The 21,973-nt window shown below is 45.8% G+C and overlaps 1 protein-coding gene across 8 annotated transcripts in view; it reads right to left on the minus strand.

Moving 5' to 3' along the window:
• Positions 1–21,973, minus strand: part of dlgap3 (discs, large (Drosophila) homolog-associated protein 3) — a 1,017,459-nt gene that overhangs the window by 30,087 nt on the left and 965,399 nt on the right. For 7 of the 8 annotated variants that reach the window (XR_005461097.1, XM_038801108.1, XM_038801086.1 and 4 more), the window contains one exon: positions 17,901–18,053. Coding sequence is in view for 7 of the 8 variants with exons in the window: in XM_038801108.1 (XP_038657036.1) it covers positions 17,901–18,053 (153 nt within the window). In the remaining variant the exon portion in view is untranslated. The remainder of the gene's footprint in view (positions 1–17,900; positions 18,054–21,973) is intronic. The other variant, XM_038801129.1, reaches the window with a different exon arrangement.

A 21,973-nucleotide genomic window follows, 5' to 3' on the forward strand; every position in this document is an offset into this window, starting at 1 on the left:
AGCGCATCCGGAAAGGACGGTCCCATTGATGTCGGAGATGCAGGTGCAGAGCCAGGAACTACATGAGGGCTGTCAGCAACCATTCAGTGCCTGCAGGTGCATGTGGAGGAGTCCACCTGCCTGCCGGAGCAGGAGACGGTGCCAGCAATGCAAGCCAATAACACACGGGTGACATCCACAGGAGGGATTTGGTGCAAAGGTATCGGCCATGGGTCAGGATATCAAAGGCTTGGTGGTTGAGGCACAGGATAGGGTGGCCATGTATAAGATAGACATGTACCAGGGTCACATGGACATGGCTGCAGTGCTCCAGAGTGCGCCCCAATCAGAAAGGGTCATGTCTGCGGACGCCAAGAGCATTTACCTTGTGGTGAACGTATTGCATTAACCATTCACCATATTTGTAACTGTACCACTCTGTTGCCCATGAGGGCTCCACCTATGGACCATTGTAAGTATTACCTGTGATGTATCAGGCTGGTGCCTTTGTGGGCTCTGCCCCTGGCTCCTCCCCTTAAGGGGAGATATAAAGAGCAGCAGCCCTGTAGGCGGCTCTCAGTAGCAGAGCAGTCGCAGGCAGGCACTGTTCTAGTCGATTAAAGCCACAGTTTACTTCAACTCCTTGTTTCGCGTGAATTGATGGTCGCATCATACCTGACACTGGCTGACCTGATTCATTCCCAGAGAAGCTGGCACGGTGCTGAGTGATGTGGCCCAGTCCCAGAGCGACATGACACAGTCCCAGAGGGACGTGACACAGTCCTTGTGTTCCATGGCCACAGACCCTGATCGAGATGAGAGCGTGCCTCCATGACTAGCAGCGGCAGGCAACGGCAGAGGCCACGCAGCTCACTCCGGCCACACCCCCCTCCCAAGGTGTAGCCCAGGGTCCATCGTGCACCCCGAGGGAGGAGGTGGTGATGGAGCCAGTGCCCGTGATATCCACAGGGGAGGTGCTGGAACACTGCAGCGCATCGGAATATCCCCCCCCCCCCCCCCCCCCCCCCCCCCCCCCCCCTCCCTCCACCTGTCCCTGGCACATCCAATGAGCAACGGGCAGAACAGGGAACCATACTTCCTGTGACACTTGGAAGACTGCTGGGCCCATTCGGTTCATGGGGCAAATGATGATGACGTCGCATTCCGCGATGAGCTCTGGTGCTGGCCAACGTCTGACAATGTCCCGGTGTCACATTCCACTGTCCGCCCAGGTGATCCCTGCATGTGTGGTAGCTATTCCATCACACAGGCCCACAGTCCTTCTGGGAGGGTGGGGCTGGGGTCCGGGGCGGAATGGGTGGCCGCCAAAGGGGACCCAGGTCACAGGGTGGGAATTGCAGCAGACTGCCTCCATGCCTGATGTACTGCCTTGGAGACCACCCAGAAGGAGCGTAAGGTTAGAATCTTAGACACCAGTTAAGTTGGCGTAGGTGCAGCATATTGGATAGTTTTAGGCGCTAGGGCACAGTTATTGTACATAGCACTGTCAGCAGTAAATGCATGTTCACCAACGTTCCGACCTGCCTTGTCCCTCCCCCATACCCCTGCGGTTCCAAATGCGCCAGGATCCGGCACAGATGTTGTGCGGCCTCTCTGCTGAGCTGTTGGCGGCACGCCTGTTCCAGCAGATCCTTATACAAAAGGGGTTGTTGGTATACACGAGCCCAGTTGCGATGCCTCCTTCCCACCTCATCCTCGGCATGCTGGGCAGCCAGATCTCCATCACCGGCTACCTCACAGCCCCTGCCCACACCCTCCTGTGGACTCCTTTGGGCAGCAAGGTAGCACAGTGGGTAGCACAGTTGCTTCACAGCTCCAGGGTACCAGGTTTGATTCCTATCTTGGGTCACTGCCTGTGTGAAATCTGCACATTCTCCCCGTGTTTGCGTGGGTTTCCTCCGGGTGCTCCTGTTTCCCCCCACAGTCCAAAGATGTGCAGGTTAGGTAGATTGCCCTTAGTGTCCAAAAAAACGATTAGGTGGGGTTACAGGGATGGTGTGGGGATAGGGTGGAGGTATGGGTTTAGGTAGGGTGCTCTTTCCCAGGGTCAGTGCATACTTGATGGGCTGAATGGCCTCCTTCTTCACTGTAAATTCTATGATCTATGGTATGCTACCCCGTCAGCGGGGTGCCAACTGGCTGTGGTGGTGCATGCCTTTGACCGGTGCCATGTCTGATGGCAGGGACCGTGGATGGGGCTGGGTGAAGGGGGCGGGCACCTGTTGGGATCGTAGCTGTAGTGTCCCCTGTGCGATGTCCGGGTTGTGCCTACCTGTCTGAGGGAAGGATGGATGGCAGGAGGGGCACAGTGGGCAGGCTTGGTGATGGCTGGTGTGCCTGAAGGGTGGGCTGGCTGATTGTGTCATTGGTGGGGCATCCACCCTGGGGGAGTCAGTGTGCCAGGGTGGGTGGCAATGACAGTTCATCTGCTGTTGGGTCTGCGCTCTGCACCCACCCCTGCTCCCATGCAGTGCAGCAGTGCTTCAGATGGGTGCACTGAGAGGTGCGAACACCTGGTGGGCCACTGGCTGCGCTGGGCCACGCACATCTCGTTGATGGGTTGGCTCGAGTCTGGGGGCTACTGGGGGGTGGCCTGGGGGCGGGTGGGCGGGTGGGGCACCCATATGGCCGGTGGTGCTCCGTATATTTAGGTGACACAATGGGCAGTTGGCGTAATGTGCAGCTAGATCGCTGCCTTGCGGGCCACGGCAATGGCGGCCCATGCCCAGCCACCCACGTCCCGGGCAGGACACCCCAAACCCACAGCCCATCTCCCTGGTCACCCCTGCTACTCCCTCCCAGCCCTGGCAGATGTCCCCTCAGCCAGCGGCAGAACTGGCAACCCAAGGCTGTGCCTTTGGAAACATGTCTTACCTCCTCTCTCACCCTCAGCAGCCACGCGCCTCGTTCCTATTTTAAAATACCACAAGCGAACTGCGCCATCGGCACTTCTACCTGGCGGAGGCGGAGCATCACGGGAGGCCAGAGACCACCGGGACGGGCCTGTTACGATATGCTAACGGACGTTACTGTACGATTTGCATGCCCATGCCGACGCGGGGTGTGGAACGCATCCATGCCGCCATCGAGGCGCCAGAGTTTTGTTGGGCACCTGCTGCTGACCTCGATTTTCGGCTGACGCCCGATTCTCCACCCGATCTGAATTCACCTTTCCGGCGTCTCTGCCCGCAGTGCGTGAACCCCGTTGTCAAGTGCCCGGTTGAGCCAGGAACATTTGATTCTGTTTAAATTGCCCCCTGTCCTCATTTGGATGGGCTGCAATGCCAGAGGCTCACAGGGTGCTCCTGATCCTTGGCTCTGTGAATCATGTTGGTCAGTGTGGAACTGGCGTCCTCCCACCAGTTCGTTGAATAATGCTGCAAATAATTTGCTAAGGTCAGCCATCTGACTAAGGGACCTGACCCTTAACTTGCTTGGAAGCATTTCCAGACAATTATTTCTTAATATGTATTCATCATTGCGCCTCCTCTAACCACACTTTTAGGATATATATCATTTCTATCATTGGATCCATGTAATTACAATGCTGAACTGTCAGTAAAATTTTCAATTAAATACTTTTGGTATCAAGTCAAATGCAGAAAAATCATTCATTTTACTATTATCATAATCCACAATTATGGCTTGTAAACATACAGGAAACTCCTTAAGTGTGGTACCTAGCTTTATGCTGATCTTTCTTTTGTCCACCTCGAGTGGTTTGTAACAGTGCAAAATAAATTCCCTGAGTCATCCCTTTTCTTGGCATAATCTTGGAACTGGTAACATTAATCCATGCAGAGCTATGAGCTACATCCATAGAATCCCGACAGTGCAGAAGGAGGCCATTTGGTTTATCGTGCCTGCACCATCTTCTGAAAGAGCACTCTACTTCGGCCCACTCCCCTGCCCTATTCCCGTAACCCTGCTCATTGATCATGGCCAATTCATCTAACCTGCAAATCATTGGACACTAAGGGCAATTAGCATGGCTGATCCATCTAGCCTGCCCATCTTTGGACTGTGGGAGGAAACCAGAGCACCCAGAGGAATCCCACGCAGACTTGGGGAGAACATGCAATCTCCGCACAGTCACCCAAGGCCATAATCAAACCCAGGTCCCTGGTGCTGTGAGGCTGCAGTGCCACCCACTGTGCCATCGTGCTGCCCTCTAGCAATGGTCCTGTACCCAATAAGCATCTCTCTGGCAGAGTGCTTCCTTTTCTCCTTTTCATCCTCCTTGGCTGTGACTCCTCAGGTTTGTGCTTTGTCTCACTGCGCCTGTGTCATCAACTCCAATTCTTGATATACGAACACATGTAGATAAACACTATCTACAAGGTGCACTGCAATAACTCACCAAAGCTCCTACGGGAGCACCTCCCGAACCCACGACTTCTACCACCCAGAGGAGAAGGGCAGCAGGTGCATGGGAACACCACCACCTAGAAGTCCTCTGTGCTCCCAAGCCACACACCATCCTGACTTGAGACTATATAACTGTTCCTTCACTGTTGCAGGGTCAAAATCCTGGACCTCCCTCCCTAAAATCACTGTGGGTGTACCTACACCACATGGATTGAAGTAATTTCAGAATGTGGCACACCATCACATTCTCAAGGGCAATTAGGGATGGGCAATATAAATGTTCACCAAGACTGCAATGCCCATTTCTCATGAAAAAATATTTTAACAAATACGAACTCAGAGCAGCAGTAGGCCATTTGCCCTCTTGAACATGCACCACCAATCAATAAGATCATGGCTAATTTGACTGTGGCCTCAGCCCCATTATCCTGCCTATCACCAATACTCATCAATCAAGAATCTATCAAACTCTGCTTTCAAAATATTCAATGATCTTGCCTTGACCACTGTCCAGGGAAGAGTCCCACAGACTCATGATTTGCTAAGAGAAAAAATACTCCTCAGCCAAATCTTAAATGGGAGACCTCTTTTTTTAATCCATGCCTCCAGGATCTGGTCTCTCCCACACGGTGAAACACCCTTTTGACATTCAAGCTGTCAAACCCCCTCATGACTTTCTAGAATTGGATAAGATCACCTCTCATTCTTCTAAACTCCAATGGATACAGGCTAAACCTGACCAATGTTCCTCACAGGATAATCAGCCAAGTGAACCTTCTCTGAATTGCTTCTAATCTCCCATTTGTACGAAGGAATGGACTCCATGCTCAATTCCTTGGTTACCTCAGTGAAATGGAATGTATAATTTTGAAAACATTAAGTTCACAGGTATGCAATTCAGAACCTGAATCTTGCTTTCTCATCGTGGCATAATTCATTAAATTCATTCTACTCCTTCTCTTGGTTCCAATGGGTAGATTTTCTGAGGGGGGAGGTACCTGCTCCACCTCATGTATAGGTCATGTGCAATGTGCATGGCTCAATCCTAATTTTACAATCAGTACCTTCCATGAGTCAGATACTATGCGGTTGTAATTCCACCAAGTTAGGATGCCTTGGGAGCTCTTTAGAAGTTGTGATGTGGAGATGCCGGCGTTGGACTGGGGTGAGCACAGTAAGAAGTCTAACAACACCAGGTTAAAGTCCAACAGGTTTGTTTCAAACACGAGCTTTCGGAGCGCAGCTCCTTCCTCAGGTGAAGTTTTAGAAGTTGGGCACATCCTGATTCTGGGATTTCTGACCCCATTCCCAGAGTTTCCAATTTTCAGGAATGCATTTTAAGGGTGCGGGCTGATTAGGGTCTTGAGCACACACTCTGCAGTCCCAAAATGGCTGGTTCCATTGCAGGGATAGGCTGTTCTCATCCCATTAAATTTTCATGCAGTCAGGCCAGCTTTTCAAAGAGTCGTGGTTTACGGTACTTCAGAGGAGTCGTGAACCATAGTCTTCGTGAGGGAATCTTTTGAAAGGTAAGTTTCAAAAGATCCTCCTTATGCCATGCTGTTAACTCTGAAGAACTGCTTTGGCCCTCAAGACTCCATTGCACAGCTATGGCACCTCAATGATCATTTACTGACTCTGACCCATGCATATGACCCATGAACTCAAAACTGACTGTAGGCTGTATGAAAAAGCCTTTAAAATAAATTTTATGAAAGCTTTCGATTTTCTTAAAAAGTATCCCTTTTTGCTGTCGACCAACTGAACCAAGGAGAATTAGATTTAGTGTTGTCAAAATTAAATTGAAGAATGTTCTGGCCCATTGAGTTCTTAATGTCAGATAGTTGGTGACAATAGTGGCAGGCATGGGATCAATGGAAGAGTTGGAAATATGGAGGCAGATATCATCGACATACATTTCAATGATGGAAACATGCTTCTGGATAACAGAGGTAGTATGTAATGTCTAAAGGTTGAGTTGGAGGCGAGGTTGACTAACTCAGTCATTGTTGGATGATAAGAAGCTGGGAGGAATGGGTCAAAGGAGAAATTAACTGGTTTCAGGCAAGAGATACATTTAGTACTAATAGTGCATGTGGTTGGGCACAGTCGATCGTAGAGAGGCAGTGGAGTGGAGTAAGCATATCTGAGTGATGAGTGAGCAAGGGTGAGGGTTCAGTGTGTTAGGAGGAAGGATCAGAGGAGACAGAAGCAACAGAGAAAATGAACTCAATTTTGGACATATCTCAGTTCAAACATCTGGCAATGAAGGTGCAGTGGAAGGTGATCCGGCTTCTTGAGTCTAATTACATTGGCCTTGCTTTTATAGAGTCATGGAGTGTTATATAACAGAACGAGGCCCTTCAGCCCATCCTGTCTGTGCTGATCATCAAAAGCCAATGTGCTCTAATCCTATTTTCTAGCACTTGGTCTATATCCTTGTATGCTATGGCATTTCAGATGCTCATCTAAATGCGTCTTAAATGTTGTGAAAATATTTGCCACAACCCCTTTCAGGCAGTGAGTTCCAGATGCTGATCACTCTGTGGCTGAAAAAGGTTTCCCCCAAATCCCCTCTAAATCCTTACCTTATTCGTATGCCCCTGGTTATTGGCCCTTCAACTAAGCGAAAACGTTTCTTCCTATCTATCCTATCCATGTCCTTCATAACCTTATACACTCCTTTATAATTTTGTACATGTACATGTTCTTAAAATGTCTGCTGTTCTTATTGACCTGCTGGATAAACCTTGGTGAGAAAATAGCCCCCGCCATACCTGATCTGTGGCAAAAGATGAGGATTCATGGAGATGTATTGCAGGGGGTAACGTTGCTTGCCTAATGCTAAATTTCTGAGTGTCCAGGACTTCCTGGAACTGGTGCAGAACGGGATGTTGGTGTTGCTGGCTTGGCCAGCATTTATTGCCCACCTCTAGCTGCCCTTGAGAAGCTGGTGGTGACCTGCTTTCTTGAACCGCTGCAGTCCATGTGGCGAAGGTACACCCACAGTGCTGTTAAGGAGGGAGTTCTAGGACTTTGACTCAGCGACAGTGCCGAAACAGTGATGCAGTTCCAAGTTAGGATGGTGAGTGGCTGGGAGGGCAACTTCCAGGTGGTGGTGTTCCCAGGTATCTGTTGCCTTTGTACTTCTAGATGGTAGTGGTTGTGGGTTTGGAAGATGCTGCCAAAGGAGTCTTATTGTGTTCCAGCAGTGCCTCATGTAGATGATACACACGGCAGACACTGTTTGTCAATGATGAAGAGAGTGGATGTTTGTGGGAGGGGTATCAATCAAGAAGGTTCCTTAATGGCATTGAGCTTCTTCAGTGTTGGAGCTGCATTCGTCCAGGCAAGTGGAGAATATTCCATTACACTCTTGACTTGTGCCTTGTAGGTGGTGAACAGGCATGGATAAGTCATAAGGTGAGTTACTCACCATAGGATTCTGAGCCTCTAGCCTGCTCTTGAAGCCATTGCATTTGTATAGCTAGTCTAGTCCAGTTTCTGGTCAATGGTAACCCCCAGGATATTGACAATGGGGAATTCAGTGATGTGAATGCCATTGAATGTAATGGGGCGATGGTTAGATTCTTTCTTATTTCAGATGATCATAGCCTGGCGCTTGTGTGGCTCAAATTGATGAAACAGCTGAAGATCGTTGAGCCTAAGACACTCCCCTGAGGAAAGCCTGCAGTGATGCCTGCTACTGAGATGATTGATCTGCAATCACCACAACCATCTTCCTTTATGCCAGGTATGACTCCAACCAGTGGAGTGTTTTCCCCCTGATTTCCATTGTTAGGGCTCCTTGATGCCCTAGGTCAAATGCTGCCTTAATTTCAAGGGCTGTCACCGACCCTCTGAAAATCATGGGCTGGATTCTCCGTTTCTGCGGCTACGATGCCACTGTGGAAATCGTGGCATTTTATGATGCCAAAATCATCGCCCAACCCTCACTAATTTCGGGACCGGTGAGGGACTAGCAGCAGCTCCGGGTAAAACTCGGCTCCCATGCCAAAAATGGCTGGAAAATGGGTGGGTCCGTGGCTGCGCATGTGCACGGCGACGACCTGCAGCGGTCGCGCCGCACAACATGGCGCTGGCTGAGCATGGACCCGACCTGCCAAATATGGCCCCACAGGACAACCCCTGGCTACCCCCACCAGACCCCACCGCCCTCGTGGAAGCTCCTCCGGCCAGCAGCACGGCTGCCGGCTGACTATGGTGGCACTGGACACAGTCCGCGGCCGGTATGCCAAGTTCCCGACTGCTCAGACCATACGTCGACCGCGTGGTCGGGAACTCGGCCCATTGGGGGCGGAGCATTGGGGGAGGGCCTTCCAATGACGCGGCAATTCCGTTCCTACGGCGTGCGACGCACAACGCGATGACACCATTTCGGAGGGGATGGAGACACAAAAGCTGCAGGCAAATCAGTAAAGGGTCTGGTTTAGCACAGTGGGCTAAACAGCTGGCTTGTAATGCAGAACAATGCCAGCAGCACGGGTTCAATTCTCGTACCGAACTCCCCGAACAGGCGCCGGAATGTGGCGACTAGGGGCTTTTCACAGTAACTTCATTGAACCCCACTTGTGACAACAAGCGATCATTATTATTAAATCGGCACCGCCCCCGATTTGGGCATCGGAAGGGATTCTCTGTCCAATATCTGATTACGATATCGGCATCGGGCAATGGAGAATCCCACCCCATCTCTTTTATCCATGTTTGAACCAAGGATCTAATGAGGTCAGGAGTTGAGTAGCCCTGGCGAAACCCAAACTGAACATCAGTGAACAGGTTATTGCAAAGCAAATGCTGCTTGATAGCATTGTTGATGACCCCTTCCATTAACTTTGCAGATGATCAAGAGAACACAAATGTGGTGATAACTGGCTGGTTTGAAATTATCCTGTTTGTTGTGTACATGACATACCTGGAAAATTTTCCATGTTGCTAGGTAGATAACAAGAGGCGGATTTACAATAAAATACAAAATGAACCATAGAGCCCCGACTAATGTTGGGGGCGGGTCGTCCTGCTGATGTCTGTGGGCACCAATCAGAGCATGATAACTCTGCATTTGATGATAGGTTCAATAAATGCAAATGAGTCTATTAGCAGGTAATTCAGAGAGGCATCAGACTCTGGTTGGTCGAATCGCCAGAAAGTGAAAAAACAGACTGGTCTGAACATCGATGCGTGAGCATGCGAGGAATGAAAAACAACTAGGCGAGGAGAGAGAGAGGCAAAGACAGAAGATCCTATGTTTTATTTTTGCGAAATAAGCACAGCCAGCAAGTTTCCAGACCCAAGGCTGTGGTCAGGCCAGTTGGCAGCAACCAGGCGAAGCAGGAGGTGCCGGGAAACATGGGGAGCAGGTGATGGATGACTCAACCTAACCAGGGTAGAGGCAGGCCAGCCAGCAACATGAGACACAAGGCACTGAATCAACCCTGACCAGCATGAGGAGACATAGAGTGACTCAGGAGGCTGCCTCGAAGACCCTAGACGAGCAAGGTTTGTGAGATTGTGAGAATGGGAGAGTGTGAGGAGGGGGGGGAGGGGGGGGGGGAGGAGACAGTGAGGGTTTGCGGGGAGAAGGCGAAAGAGTGTGAGGGTGTTGAGGGACCGGAGGAGGTGAGTGTGTGAGGGAGGGTTGCATTTTGGAGGGAGGGAGAGTTTGTGAGTTATGAGGGAGAAATGGGCAGGAGGTGAGTACAGTGAATGTTGCTTGAAATTCATAGTCACAGTTCCAATTTTTTCAGAACTTGAATTAATGTGGGATTGACTGTGCAAAAGACTGCTTCTTCAGAAAATTCATTAAAATGCAGGTCAATTTCTTTAGCAATATGAAGCAACACTACCAATATGGCTATCGCAAACGCAGAAAATTAAAGGTAAGGCAAGCGGAGAAAACCAGCTAAAAATTTTTTTGTCATTTTACTTTAAAAAGTTTGAAGTATTGAACAGTGTGCAAGCTGTATATTCCTCCTTATCCACCAAATCTATGGGGAAATTTTCGACTTGATGATTTCTGGAGATGCAACATCACCTGAAAAAGTTAAATAAGAAGTGGACTCTGAAATGGAAATGGAACAACAAGATATTGCTGAATCTTCTGCTGAAGTGGGGCAAGAAACCTAACCTGAAGGCATTGCCTTATAGAATTTACAGTGCAGAAGGAGGCCATTCAGCCCATCGAGTCTGCACCGGCTCTTGGAAAGAGCACCCTACCCAAGGTTAACACCTCCACCCTGTCCCCATAACCCCACCCAACACTAAGGGCAATTTTGGACACTAAGGGCAATTTATCATGGCCAATCCACCTAACATCTTTGGACTGTGGGAGGAAACCAGAGCACCCAGAGGAAACCCACGCACACACGGGGAGGATGTGCAGACTCCACACAGACAGCGACCCAAGCCGGAATCGAACCTGGGACCCTGAAGCTGTGAAGCGATTGTGCTATCCACAATGCTACCGTGCTGCCACTGGGCAAGACCTGTCCATTACCTGGGTATGATGGAATATTATGTAGTAAATAAACCAGAACACATAGGTAATATGGAAAATTTGAGAAAAGGGTTAGAGTTTGGAGGCCAAAAGCAGGTTAAAAGTCTTCATGAAAAATGGGATGCAGGAAATGAGAAATTGATAGATTGTTTTCAGCTGCTATGTTTGCAAATGATTCCCTGACTCTAGTAAAGGGAAACCAGCATTTGTCGACGGGTACTACAACTTGAGGAATGTTGGAAGAGATATTGCAGATCATGAAACTCCCAAAGCTCACATTAAGGTTATGGGTGCGCTAAGTCTGAGATGCAAATTATCAGGAAGAATTGATTCTGCATCATCAGCTCAGTTTGAAAAGATATGTTTTTATTGGAGGAAATGCTGTGACATGTTGTTGCCTCAGTCAAACCGCTGTCTACTTTTGGGCCTTTAAGAGGACTTGAAGAGTCATCATTGTCAACTTTAAAATGTAATTTTTGTCGCCTGCCTTGAACATCTCAGTGAATTTGACGAGTTTCTCAAAGAGCATTTGAAAAATTATCAATTTTGTGGTTCAGAGAAGACCAACCTTTTAACGCACCAAACCTACGATGACTTCATCACTAGGATGGCAGAGCAGCTCAGAAACCAATTCAGTAATGAAGTTAAAGTTGCCAAATATTATTCTATAATAGTTGATTCAACATCAAATGTGAGTCATGTGGACCAATTAACATTGATTTTAAGATATGTGACCAGCGATGGTGAAGTTGGAGAGCGATTTCCTTTTTTGTCCAGTTATAATCCCACACTTCTGAGTGTCTGGAGGCAGCGATTTTGGTAATCATTGCAAATTTAGGTTTGGACATCAAAAATTGTCGTGAGCAGAGCTTCGATAATGCCGCCAATATGGCTTGAAAATATTCAGGCGTACAAGCAAGACAGAAAAATGCAAGCCCTTGTGCATTATTCATCCCATGTTCCAGTCACTCATTAAATTTAATCTGCAATGCAGCAGCAGAATCCTGTGAGCAGGCTGTACATTGTTTTGACTTTGTTCAAAACACCTATGTCTTTTTTTCGGATTCTTCACATCGGTAGAATATGTTACAATCAGGCTTGGAGCAGGCAAATCAAAAACATTTGACGGTCAAAAATATTTGTGACACTAGGTGGTCCGCTCATGCAGATGCTGTTTTGGCTTTGAAAATGAACTTTGCTTATATAAAGGAAACCTTATTGGACACAGCCGCATCAAATTCAGAATAAATACTTATGATCCGAAGCAAAATCCTTCGCAGAGAAGTTTGAAAAGTACAATATTGCTGTTTTTATTCTTTTGTGGAAGCATTTGCTTCAAACAATTAATGCCTTGAGCAAATCGCTGCAAAATGTCAATACAACTTATTGAATGCTGCACAATTGTTAGCCTCAGTTAAAGTTTTGTCATGGAAGTTCAAAATGACTGTAGCTCAGTGGAATTTTTTATTATCATAGAATATACAGTGCAGAAGAAGGCCATTCGACCCATCGAGTCTGCACCGGCTATTGGAAAGAGCACCCTACCCAAGGTCAACACCTCGACCCTATCCCCATAACCCAGTAACCCCATCCAACACTAAGGGCAATTTTCGACACTAAGGGCAATTTATCACGGCCAATCCACCTAACCTGCACATCTTTGGACTGTAGGAGGAAACCGGAGCACCCGGAGGAAACCCACACACACACGGGGAGGATGTGCAGACTCCGCACAGACAGTGACCCAAGCCGGAATCGAACCTGGGACCCTGGAGCTGAGAAGCAATTGTGCTATCCACAATGCTACTGTGCTGCCGTATTGTTCTTTATTTATTTCTTATTATTCTTTTATTTATTTTATTATTTATGGACACAGCGGTACGAATATTAACGGAAAAAAATAGGTCTCTCTGCTGATGAGAAGCATAAAAGAGTTATTTTCCGATGAAACTAGAGAAAATGAAATCAAAAGGTAAAGAGAAGATCATCATTGAGACTGTCAAAGTTCATTACGACACAGCAATTATGCAAATATAGAGCAAACGTGAACCTCTGAAGAAAACAGTTGATTTATTTTGTGTGCACTTCGTCAGAAGTTTGGATAACAATGCTAAAAGCCGCTGGGGTAAGAGAAGCTGAAGTGAAAAAAATCAACCATTTCATCAATAATGATGAACTCTGTGCTTCAAGACCACCAGCTGATTTATAGAGACTTGTATGTGATGGTTTGCAGGCATCCTTTCCAAAGTGAAAACCATTCTGAAAACACTTTTAATAGTGTTGTCATAAATTATTCTTGTGAGTGTTCTTTATCTGCATCGAACAGAGTTAAAATTTATTTGCGAAGTATGATGAGTCAGGAGCATTTGGTAACTTCAACAATATTGATGATTGAAAGTACATCTTTACAATATTTACCTGCGATGATGCAATTGATTTTTGAAGAATTTTAGAAAGAACGGCAGCGTGGTAGCACATGGGCAGCATGGTAGCACAAGTGGATAGCACTGTGGCTTCACAGCGCCAGGGTCCCAGGTTCGATTCCCTGCTTGGTCACTGTCTGTGCGGAATCCGCACGTTCTCCCCGTGTCTGCGTGGGTTTCCTCTGGGTGCTCCGGTTTCCTCCCACAATCCAAAGACGTGTAGGTTAGGTGGATTGGCCATGCTAAATTGTCTTTAGTGACCAAAAAAGGTTAGGAGGAGTTATTGGGTTACGGGGATAGGGTGGAAATGAGGGCTTAAGTGGGTCAGTGCAGACTCGATGGGCCCAATGGCCTCCTTCTGCACTGTATGTTCTATGTAAAGCTTTCTAAATTGCTATGTCAAAAAGGAATGAAGCAAGAACATTTTAAAATCTGTCTTCCATATTCTCTTGTTTAAATTCTGTTTTTTTTTAAATGGACCATTGCTGGACTGATATAATGGCTGCAGCTGATATTTCTAACCACCGTCACTCTCCAGACTGACCTTCAGAAAGTCTGTTGAGGACAATAAACAGAATCCTCGAGACAGAGCCACTGATATTGGACTTGAACTCACTGAGCACTTTAAGGCAATAACGTATGTGATTTTGTGAGAAGAAGTAAGAAAGTTAACTTTTGAAACAGAATGAGATGCTGAAATATCCTGAATGGCAGCGTATGTATCTTGTTGATTGGAGTATTTACACCAGCATTGCACTGGCTCATTCTGTCCTGCACTGTTCTGTGCTGCAATGATGTCACCAGCTGATTTTTGCATCTTGTTGCTCATATGGAATTGCTTCACTTTGCCTATTATTTGCTGCTTATGTTGTTTGGCACGCAAGTAGTCCTGTAAGGTGACTGAACAGGTAGACGAGGGTAGAACAGTTGATGTGGTGTATATGGATTTCAGTAAAGCGTTTGATAAGGTTCCCCACAGTCAGGCTATTGCAGAAAATACGGAGGCTGGGGATTGAGGGTGATTTAGAGATGTGGATCAGAAATTGGCTAGTTGAAAGAAGACCGAGGGTGATAGTTGATGGCAAATGTTCAGAATGGAGTTCAGTTACGAGTGGTGTACCACAAGGATCTGTTCTGGGGCCGTTGCTGTTTGTCATTTTTATAAATGACCTAGAGGAGGGCACAGAAGGTTGGGTGAGTAAATTTGCAGACGACACTAAAGTTCGGTGGAGTTGTAGACAGTGTGGAAGGATGTTGCAGGTTACAGAGGGACATAGATAAGCTGCAGAACTGGGCTGAGAGGTGGCAAATGGAGTTTAACATAGAGAAGTGTGAGGTGATTCACTTTGGAAAGAAAAACAGGAATGCGGAATATTTGGCTAATGGTAAAATTCTTGGCAGTGTGGATGAGCAGAGGGATCTCGGTGTCCATGTACATAGATCCCTGAAAGTTGCCACCCAGGTTGATAGGGTTGTGAGAAGGCCTATGGTGTGGTGGCCTTTATTGGTAGAGGGATTGAGTTCAGGAGCCATGAGGTCATGTTGCAGCTGTACAAAACTCTGGTACGGCCGCAATTTGGAGTATTGCGTACAGTTCTGGTCGCCTCATTATAGGAAGGACGTGGAAGCTTTGGAACGGGTGCAGAGGAGATTTACCAGGATGTTGCCTGGTATGGAGGGAAAATCTTATGAGGAAAGGCTGATGGACTTGAGGTTGTTTTCGTTAGAGAGAAGAAGGTTAAGAGGTGACTTAATAGGGCATACAAAATGATCAGAGGGTTAGATAGGGTGGACAGTGAGAGCCTTCTCCCGCGGATGGAGGTGGCTAGCACGAGGGGACATAGCCTTAAATTGAGGGGTAATAGATATAGGACAGACGTCAGAGGTAGGTTTTTTACGCAAAGAGTGGTGAGGCCGTGGAATGCCCTACCTGCAACAGTAGTGAACTCGCCAACATTGAGGGCATTTAAAAGTCTATTGGATAAGCATATGGATGATAATGGCATAGTGTAGGTTAGATGGCCTTTAGTTTTGACTTCCCATGTCGGTGCAACATCGTGGGCCGAAGGGCCTGTACTGCGCTGTATCGTTCTATGTTCTATGATCTATATTGTAGCTTCACCAGGTTGACCCCTCATTTTATGTGCACCTGGTATTGCTCCTGGCATGCCCTCCAGCACTCTTCATTGAAGCAGGGTTGATCCTCTGGCTTGGTGGTAATGCTAGAGTGGGGGATATGCCAGGCCATGATGTTACAGATTGTGGTTGAGTATAATTCTGTTTCTATTGACGGCCCACAGTGCCTTTTGAGTTGCTAGCTCCCTTGTAGGTCAATCCCATTTATCATGGTAGTAGTGCCGTACAACACAATGCTTCAGTGAACCTTGTGCTGCGACCATCAGGCATGCTCCAAATATGTGTCCACCTTACACCTGCTCCCAGAGAACCAATTTGCTATTGTCGGCACAGTATTGTCAACGTACGGTGAGTGGAGGAAAAGTGTATTCAGAGAGGAGGGGAGGTCCCATAATGAAAAATGGCATTACCTGAGGTAAGCCCTCACCCACCATCCCATCAACAACATACACTGAAAGCCTCAATTGCATATAGTTTAGTGAGTTGAATTCAACTGTATTGTCCTCACTTCCAAACCCTACCATAACTTTGCATTGCCCTACGTAGGTGATCCCTTCCTGCCTTATAGTCCTCCATGCAACCTTATCATTGGACTACAACTTGTGTCTCAATCTCACTGTTCTAACAGTGGATATTCAACAGCTAAACATTTAAAAAAATTAATTGGATGTGGCCACCTCTTGCTGAGCCAGCATCTATTTTCCATCCCTAATTGCCCCTTGAATGGAGTGGCTTGTTGGGCCATTTAAGAGCCAACCACATTGCTGTGGGTTTGGAGTACAGCTCAGAGCATGGCTTACGACAATCAACAATGGATTTCTGCTCATCATTAGACTTTAATTTCTGATTTGTTTTATTGATTTCAAATTTCACCATCCACCCTGATGTGATTTAGAAAATAGAACATAGAAAAATACAGCACAGAACAGGCCCTTCGGCCCACGATGTTGTGCCGAACTTTTGTCCTAGATTAAGAACAAATTCATCTACACCCCATCATTCTAATCCATGTACCTATTCAATAGCTGCTTGAAGGTCCCTAATGTTTCCGCCTCAACTACTTCCACAGGCAGTGCATTCCATGCCCCCACTACTCTCTGGGTAAAGAAGCTACCTCTGACGTCCCCCTATATCTTCCACCATTCACCTTAAATTTATTACCCTTGTAATGGTTTGTTCCACCCAGGGAAAAAGTCTCTGACTGTCTACTCTATCTATTCCCCTGATCATCTTATAAACCTCTATCAAGTCGCCCCTCATTCTTCTCCGTTCTTTTTTTAAATTTAGATTACTCAATTATTTTTTCCAATTAAGGGGCAATTTAGCGTGTCCAATCCACCTACTCTGCACATTTTTGGGTTGTGGGGGCGAAACCTACGCAGACACGGGGAGAATGTGCAAACTCCACACGGACAGTGGCCCAGAGCCGGGATCGAACCCGGGACCTCAGCGCCGTGAGGCGGTTGTGCTAACCACTAGGCCACCGTGCTGCCCTTTCTTCTCCATTCTAATGAGAAAAGGCCTAGCACCCTCAACCTTTCCTTGTAAGACCTACTCTCCATCCCAGGCAACATCCAGGTAAATCTCTTTTGCACCATTTCCAAAGCTTCCACATCCTTCCTGAAATGAGGTGACCGGAACTGCACACAGCACTCCAAATGTGGCCTTACCAAGGTTTTGCACAGCTGCATCATCACCTCACGGCTCTTAAATTCAACCCTTCTGCTAATGAACGCTAGCACACCATAGGCCTTCTTCACAGCTCTATCCCACTTGAAACAGCGTCATTACCCTGGGTTCCATTCTAATTCTATCCAATTTTCCATGCCTTCAAAACTTTCCCCAAAATCCTCTACAACTGTGACTTTGATTTCCCCCTATTGTAATCATCTCCATTTTCTCTTCCCCTTTTGGGTTGTCCGCTGCCTTGTCCAATTGAATGTAAAGTACTTGTGAGATCTTTTCCTGCAGGGAAGGAACATTACAGATATTACAGATTTTTCTGATGTGCTGCACCATTCTAAATGGGTATGTTTATCAAACATTGTTCGCTACGGTGACATTTTTCATTTATAACAATTGTAATACACATTTCTCCTTTTATAATATTGTCCCTGTGGAAATATTGCCCTTTATAAATTTTCATTGCCAAATATTTCCTAGCAGTTATGAAGGGAAGGATGCCACCTTACAAGAAATGCATGTTCCTTTTCATTTCTCTTCCTATGTATTGTTCTCTTATCCCCTTGAGGCGTAAAAAACCTAATGCACCCTTTAACCAAAATCTGGCATGCGATCTTATAGTCACATCAGAAGATGCATTTTTAATTGTCTTTTTATTTTTGCTGTGATAGAATTCCAAAAGTATATCAGTGACCACTTTAAGATTCAGTAAAGGAAGAAAAAAAAAACAACAACAGCACAGTGTGGTATGTGATGAGCACGTGTGGGCCTACCTTTCTGTCTGAAGACTCTAGCAATTTCCAATTATTGGCCTTCATCTGCAAAAGCTCATCAAACTTCAAAGTCACATCCTCAACCGACAGTTGTAAGAGATCCCAGAATCCTGCAAGGTCCTGGGAGGTAGGCAAAGGAAAAGCATTCGGGTCCTGAGAGCACAAAATGAGCAACAAGAAAGAAATTACAGTCATATTTTTTTTTCACTAAGTGTACCCATGAACGAAAGTGCCCCAAAAATGAAAATTTGCATTTCTCATTCTGGCAGATAATTTTTGTGTGGGAGGGAAATGGGAGGGTTGCAGGTTTTAATCCATGCTGCCCTTCCTGTCCTGAAGGCATGATTCATGCATTAATTAGAGACACTGGCAAACCTCAAATATCACGTTCAACTAGCTAGCCTTCATGTTTCAGACAAGCAGTGAGTCTAAGTCGGACTGTTGTTGTCTCGTTCAACATTGAGGGGCCAATTTTCGACTTCAGTGGGGATATCAATAGAGAGTATACACAGGCTGTCAATTCACTGCCCCGTTTTCTTGTCAGAATTGAAAATTATATTCCCACTGTTCCTCCTCAACACCCATAAGGTGTCGGAGCAGAAGTAGGCCATTCGGCCCATCGAGTTTGCTTTGCCATTCGATAAGATCATGACTGAATTGATAAGATAATCCTCAATTCCACTTTCCCGCCATATCACCATAACCCTTGATTCCCTTCCTGAATGCAAATCCGACTATCTCAGCCTTAAATATATTCAACGACCAAGCCTCTACAGCTCTCTGCGGTAAATAATTCCATAGATTCAGTATCCTCCTTATCACTGTCTGAAACGGGTGACCCCCCTTAGTCTAAGATTCTGCCCTCTGGTCCGAGATTCTCCCACAAGGGGAAACAACTTCTCAACATCTACTGTGTCAGGACCCCTGAGAATCCACATTATTTCTTGCGTCATTTTTCCTTTGTCTTGGTTTAAGACATTGACACCAATTCCAACAATCCTACTGCTCCCTCTGCTTCATACCTATCAGTGATAGGAATGAACCCAGATGTTTTTAGATTAAAATAGTCAGGTCGACACGCATTTCAGTTCATGCAATCCTCCCATATTCAGGTGCCTGTGTGCAGAATGAGCCAAATATTCACCAGCCCATAGAGGCAGGTATTGAGGGAATGGGAGGGCAAGCAAATTATGAAAAAAAAAAGCACTGAGAAAGAGCAGAAATGGCTTATTTATTAATCTCCTGTAAAATTGAGCCAGTAAGTGCGCTGAGTCAGCGAACTGTGACTGGACCCGCAAATAGCTTCCTCCCGAATATTTTCAAAGTTCCATACCTCGACCCTATGCTTTCCCGAAATCAAAGACTCAAAAGATAACACATGGTAAGAATACATGCAAATCTTAAGAGATTTTGTCATTTTCACTCTTCTGCCCTTACCCCCAGTCTGGACATAAATATTCAGTGAAAAAGCTACTGTAAATTGCTCGTGTCTTTTCCTAAAGGATTTGCAAAGGATTTTTTTGCCATGGATCCACCTATAGATGAACAGGAATACCAGGAGTCAGAAAACAATGGTGGGAATTGTTTACAGACCCCTTAGCAGTCATTATATCATTAGACAGAGCATTAATCAAGAATTTATTGGAGCTTGTAACAGAGGCAATGTAATAATTGTGGAGGAATTGAATCTTCATAGAAACTGGAAGTATCAAATTGGTAAGGATGGTCAAGAAGGTGAGTTTGCACAACATTTTCCTGGAACAATAGCTACCTAGGGATAAAACTATTTTCGATCTAGTGTTGTGAAATGAGACAGGGTTAATTAGTAATGTCACAGTAAAAGATCCACTGGGATATAGTGATCATAATACCATTAAGTTTCTTTTTTTCTTCTTTTATAAATTTAGAGTACCCAATTTTATTTATTTCCAATTAAGGGGCAATTTAGCATGGCCAATCCACCTACCCTCCACATATTTGGGTCATGGGGTGAGACCCACACAGATACGGGAAGAATGTGCATACTCCATACGGAGAGTGACCCGGGCCTGGTGCTAACCACTGTGTTTCCCAATAATACCTTTATATTTCAAGGTAAGTTTGAAAGTGGTATATTCCAAATCACAAAGCAGAATTTTAAACTTAAACAAAGACAGTTACGTAGATATGAGGGAAGATCTGGCTAAGGTTGATTGGGCAACATAAAATGGTCAACGAGCAGTGGGAAACATTTAAAGAAACAATTTGAACTATTCAACAAAAAAAAACAAGAATTCAACAGGAAAGATCCATCTGGGACTCACTTAGTAAGTTAAGGATTTATAGAAGACATTTGCAATTGCCAAAAAAACCCAGCAAGCCATAAGATTGGTAGTGCTTTAGAAACCAGCAAAATCAAAAAGGTAATTAAAAAAGGAAAAAATGTATGTGAGTAAATTAGCCAAAAATATTTTTAAAAATTGTGAGAACTTTTATAAGAATATAAAAAAGGAAGAGGGTAGCTGAACAAAACAGACAAAATTATCATGGGGTATGAGGAAATGACAGAGGAAATGAACAAGTATTTAGTGTCAGTCTTCACAGTAGCAGACACAATTTGGATACCAAAAATAAAGGATAACCCTAAGGGCTAAAAGGAGTAAGGAAATTAAACTAGTTAACATCAGCAGATAAAAGGAACGGCAAAGACATAGGCGACTAAATTATGACAACAGCCCAGGACCTGATGGCCCACACCTTAGAGTTCTGAAATAAATAGCTTAGCTTCAGCGATAGTGGATGCGTGAGCTCTGATTTTCTAAAATTCCTTAGATTTGGAAATGTCCCAAAAGATTGAAAGTTGGCAAATGTAAATCCACTTCCTCAGAAAGGAGCAAGAGAGAAAACGAGATGGAATTACAGAACAGACGTTGATGGGAAAATGCTGGAATCTATTATTAAGGAAGTCTTAACAATGCACTAAGAAAAGTAAAGTATGATCAGAGCAATTCAATGCAGTTTTAGAAAAGGGAAATCCTGATTGACAAATACATTTAATTTGTTTGTCAATGCAACGGGTCAGGTAGACAACGGCGGATAAGTACCTGGATTTCTAAAAGGCAATAAATAAGGTGTTCAATTGTTCATAGGCAAGATAAGGGTTCATGGAGCTGGAAGTAATATATTAGTATGGATGGGGAATTGATTAGTAATCAGGAGGCAAATGCTTGGCATAAAAAAGCATTTTCAGTTTAGTAGGCTGTGAGTGCTACAGGGATCAGTGTTGGGCCTCAGCTATTTTAATCTCAATCTATATTAGTGATTTAGGTGAAGAGACAGAGAACAATGTGTCTAAGATTTCTGATTATGCAAAGCTAAGTGGAGAAGTAAACCGTGGGAAGGACACAGAGAGGCTGCAAAGAGACAGAGACAGATTAAGTGAGTGGGCAACAAGGTGACAGATCACAGACTGGCAATTCGCATACCGGCACAACAGCAGACGCCATCTCCCTAGCCCTACACTCATCCCTAGAGCACCTCGACAATAAGGACTCCTACATGAGTACATTTATTGACAACAGCTCCACCTTCAACACCATAATCCCAGCCAAGCTCTTATCAAAGCTCCAAAACCTAGGACTTGGCTCCTCACTCTGCAACTGGATCCTCAACTTTCTGACCCACAGACCTCAATTAGTAAGAATAAACAACAACAACTCCTCCACAATAGTCCTCAACACCGGAGTCCCGCAAGGCTCTGTACTTAGCCCCCTACGATACTCCCTGTACACACACGACTGCGTGGCAAAATTTGGTTTCAACTCCATCTACAAGTTTGTTGATGATGCGACCATAGTGGGCCGGATCTCGAATCAGATTACTGGAAGGAAATAGGGAACCTAGTGGAGTGGTGCAGCGACAACAATCTATCTCTCAATGCCAGCAAAACTAAAGAGCTGGTCAAGCAAAGTACTGTACACACCCCTGTCAGCATCAACGGGGCTGAGGTGGCAATGGTTAGCAGCTTCAAATTCCTAGGGGTGCACATCTCCAAAAATCTGTCCTGGTCCACCTACGTCAACGCTGCCACCAAG

Source organism: Scyliorhinus canicula, chromosome 1, assembly GCF_902713615.1.
Source record: "Scyliorhinus canicula chromosome 1, sScyCan1.1, whole genome shotgun sequence".
Classification (NCBI taxonomy): domain Eukaryota; kingdom Metazoa; phylum Chordata; class Chondrichthyes; order Carcharhiniformes; family Scyliorhinidae; genus Scyliorhinus; species Scyliorhinus canicula.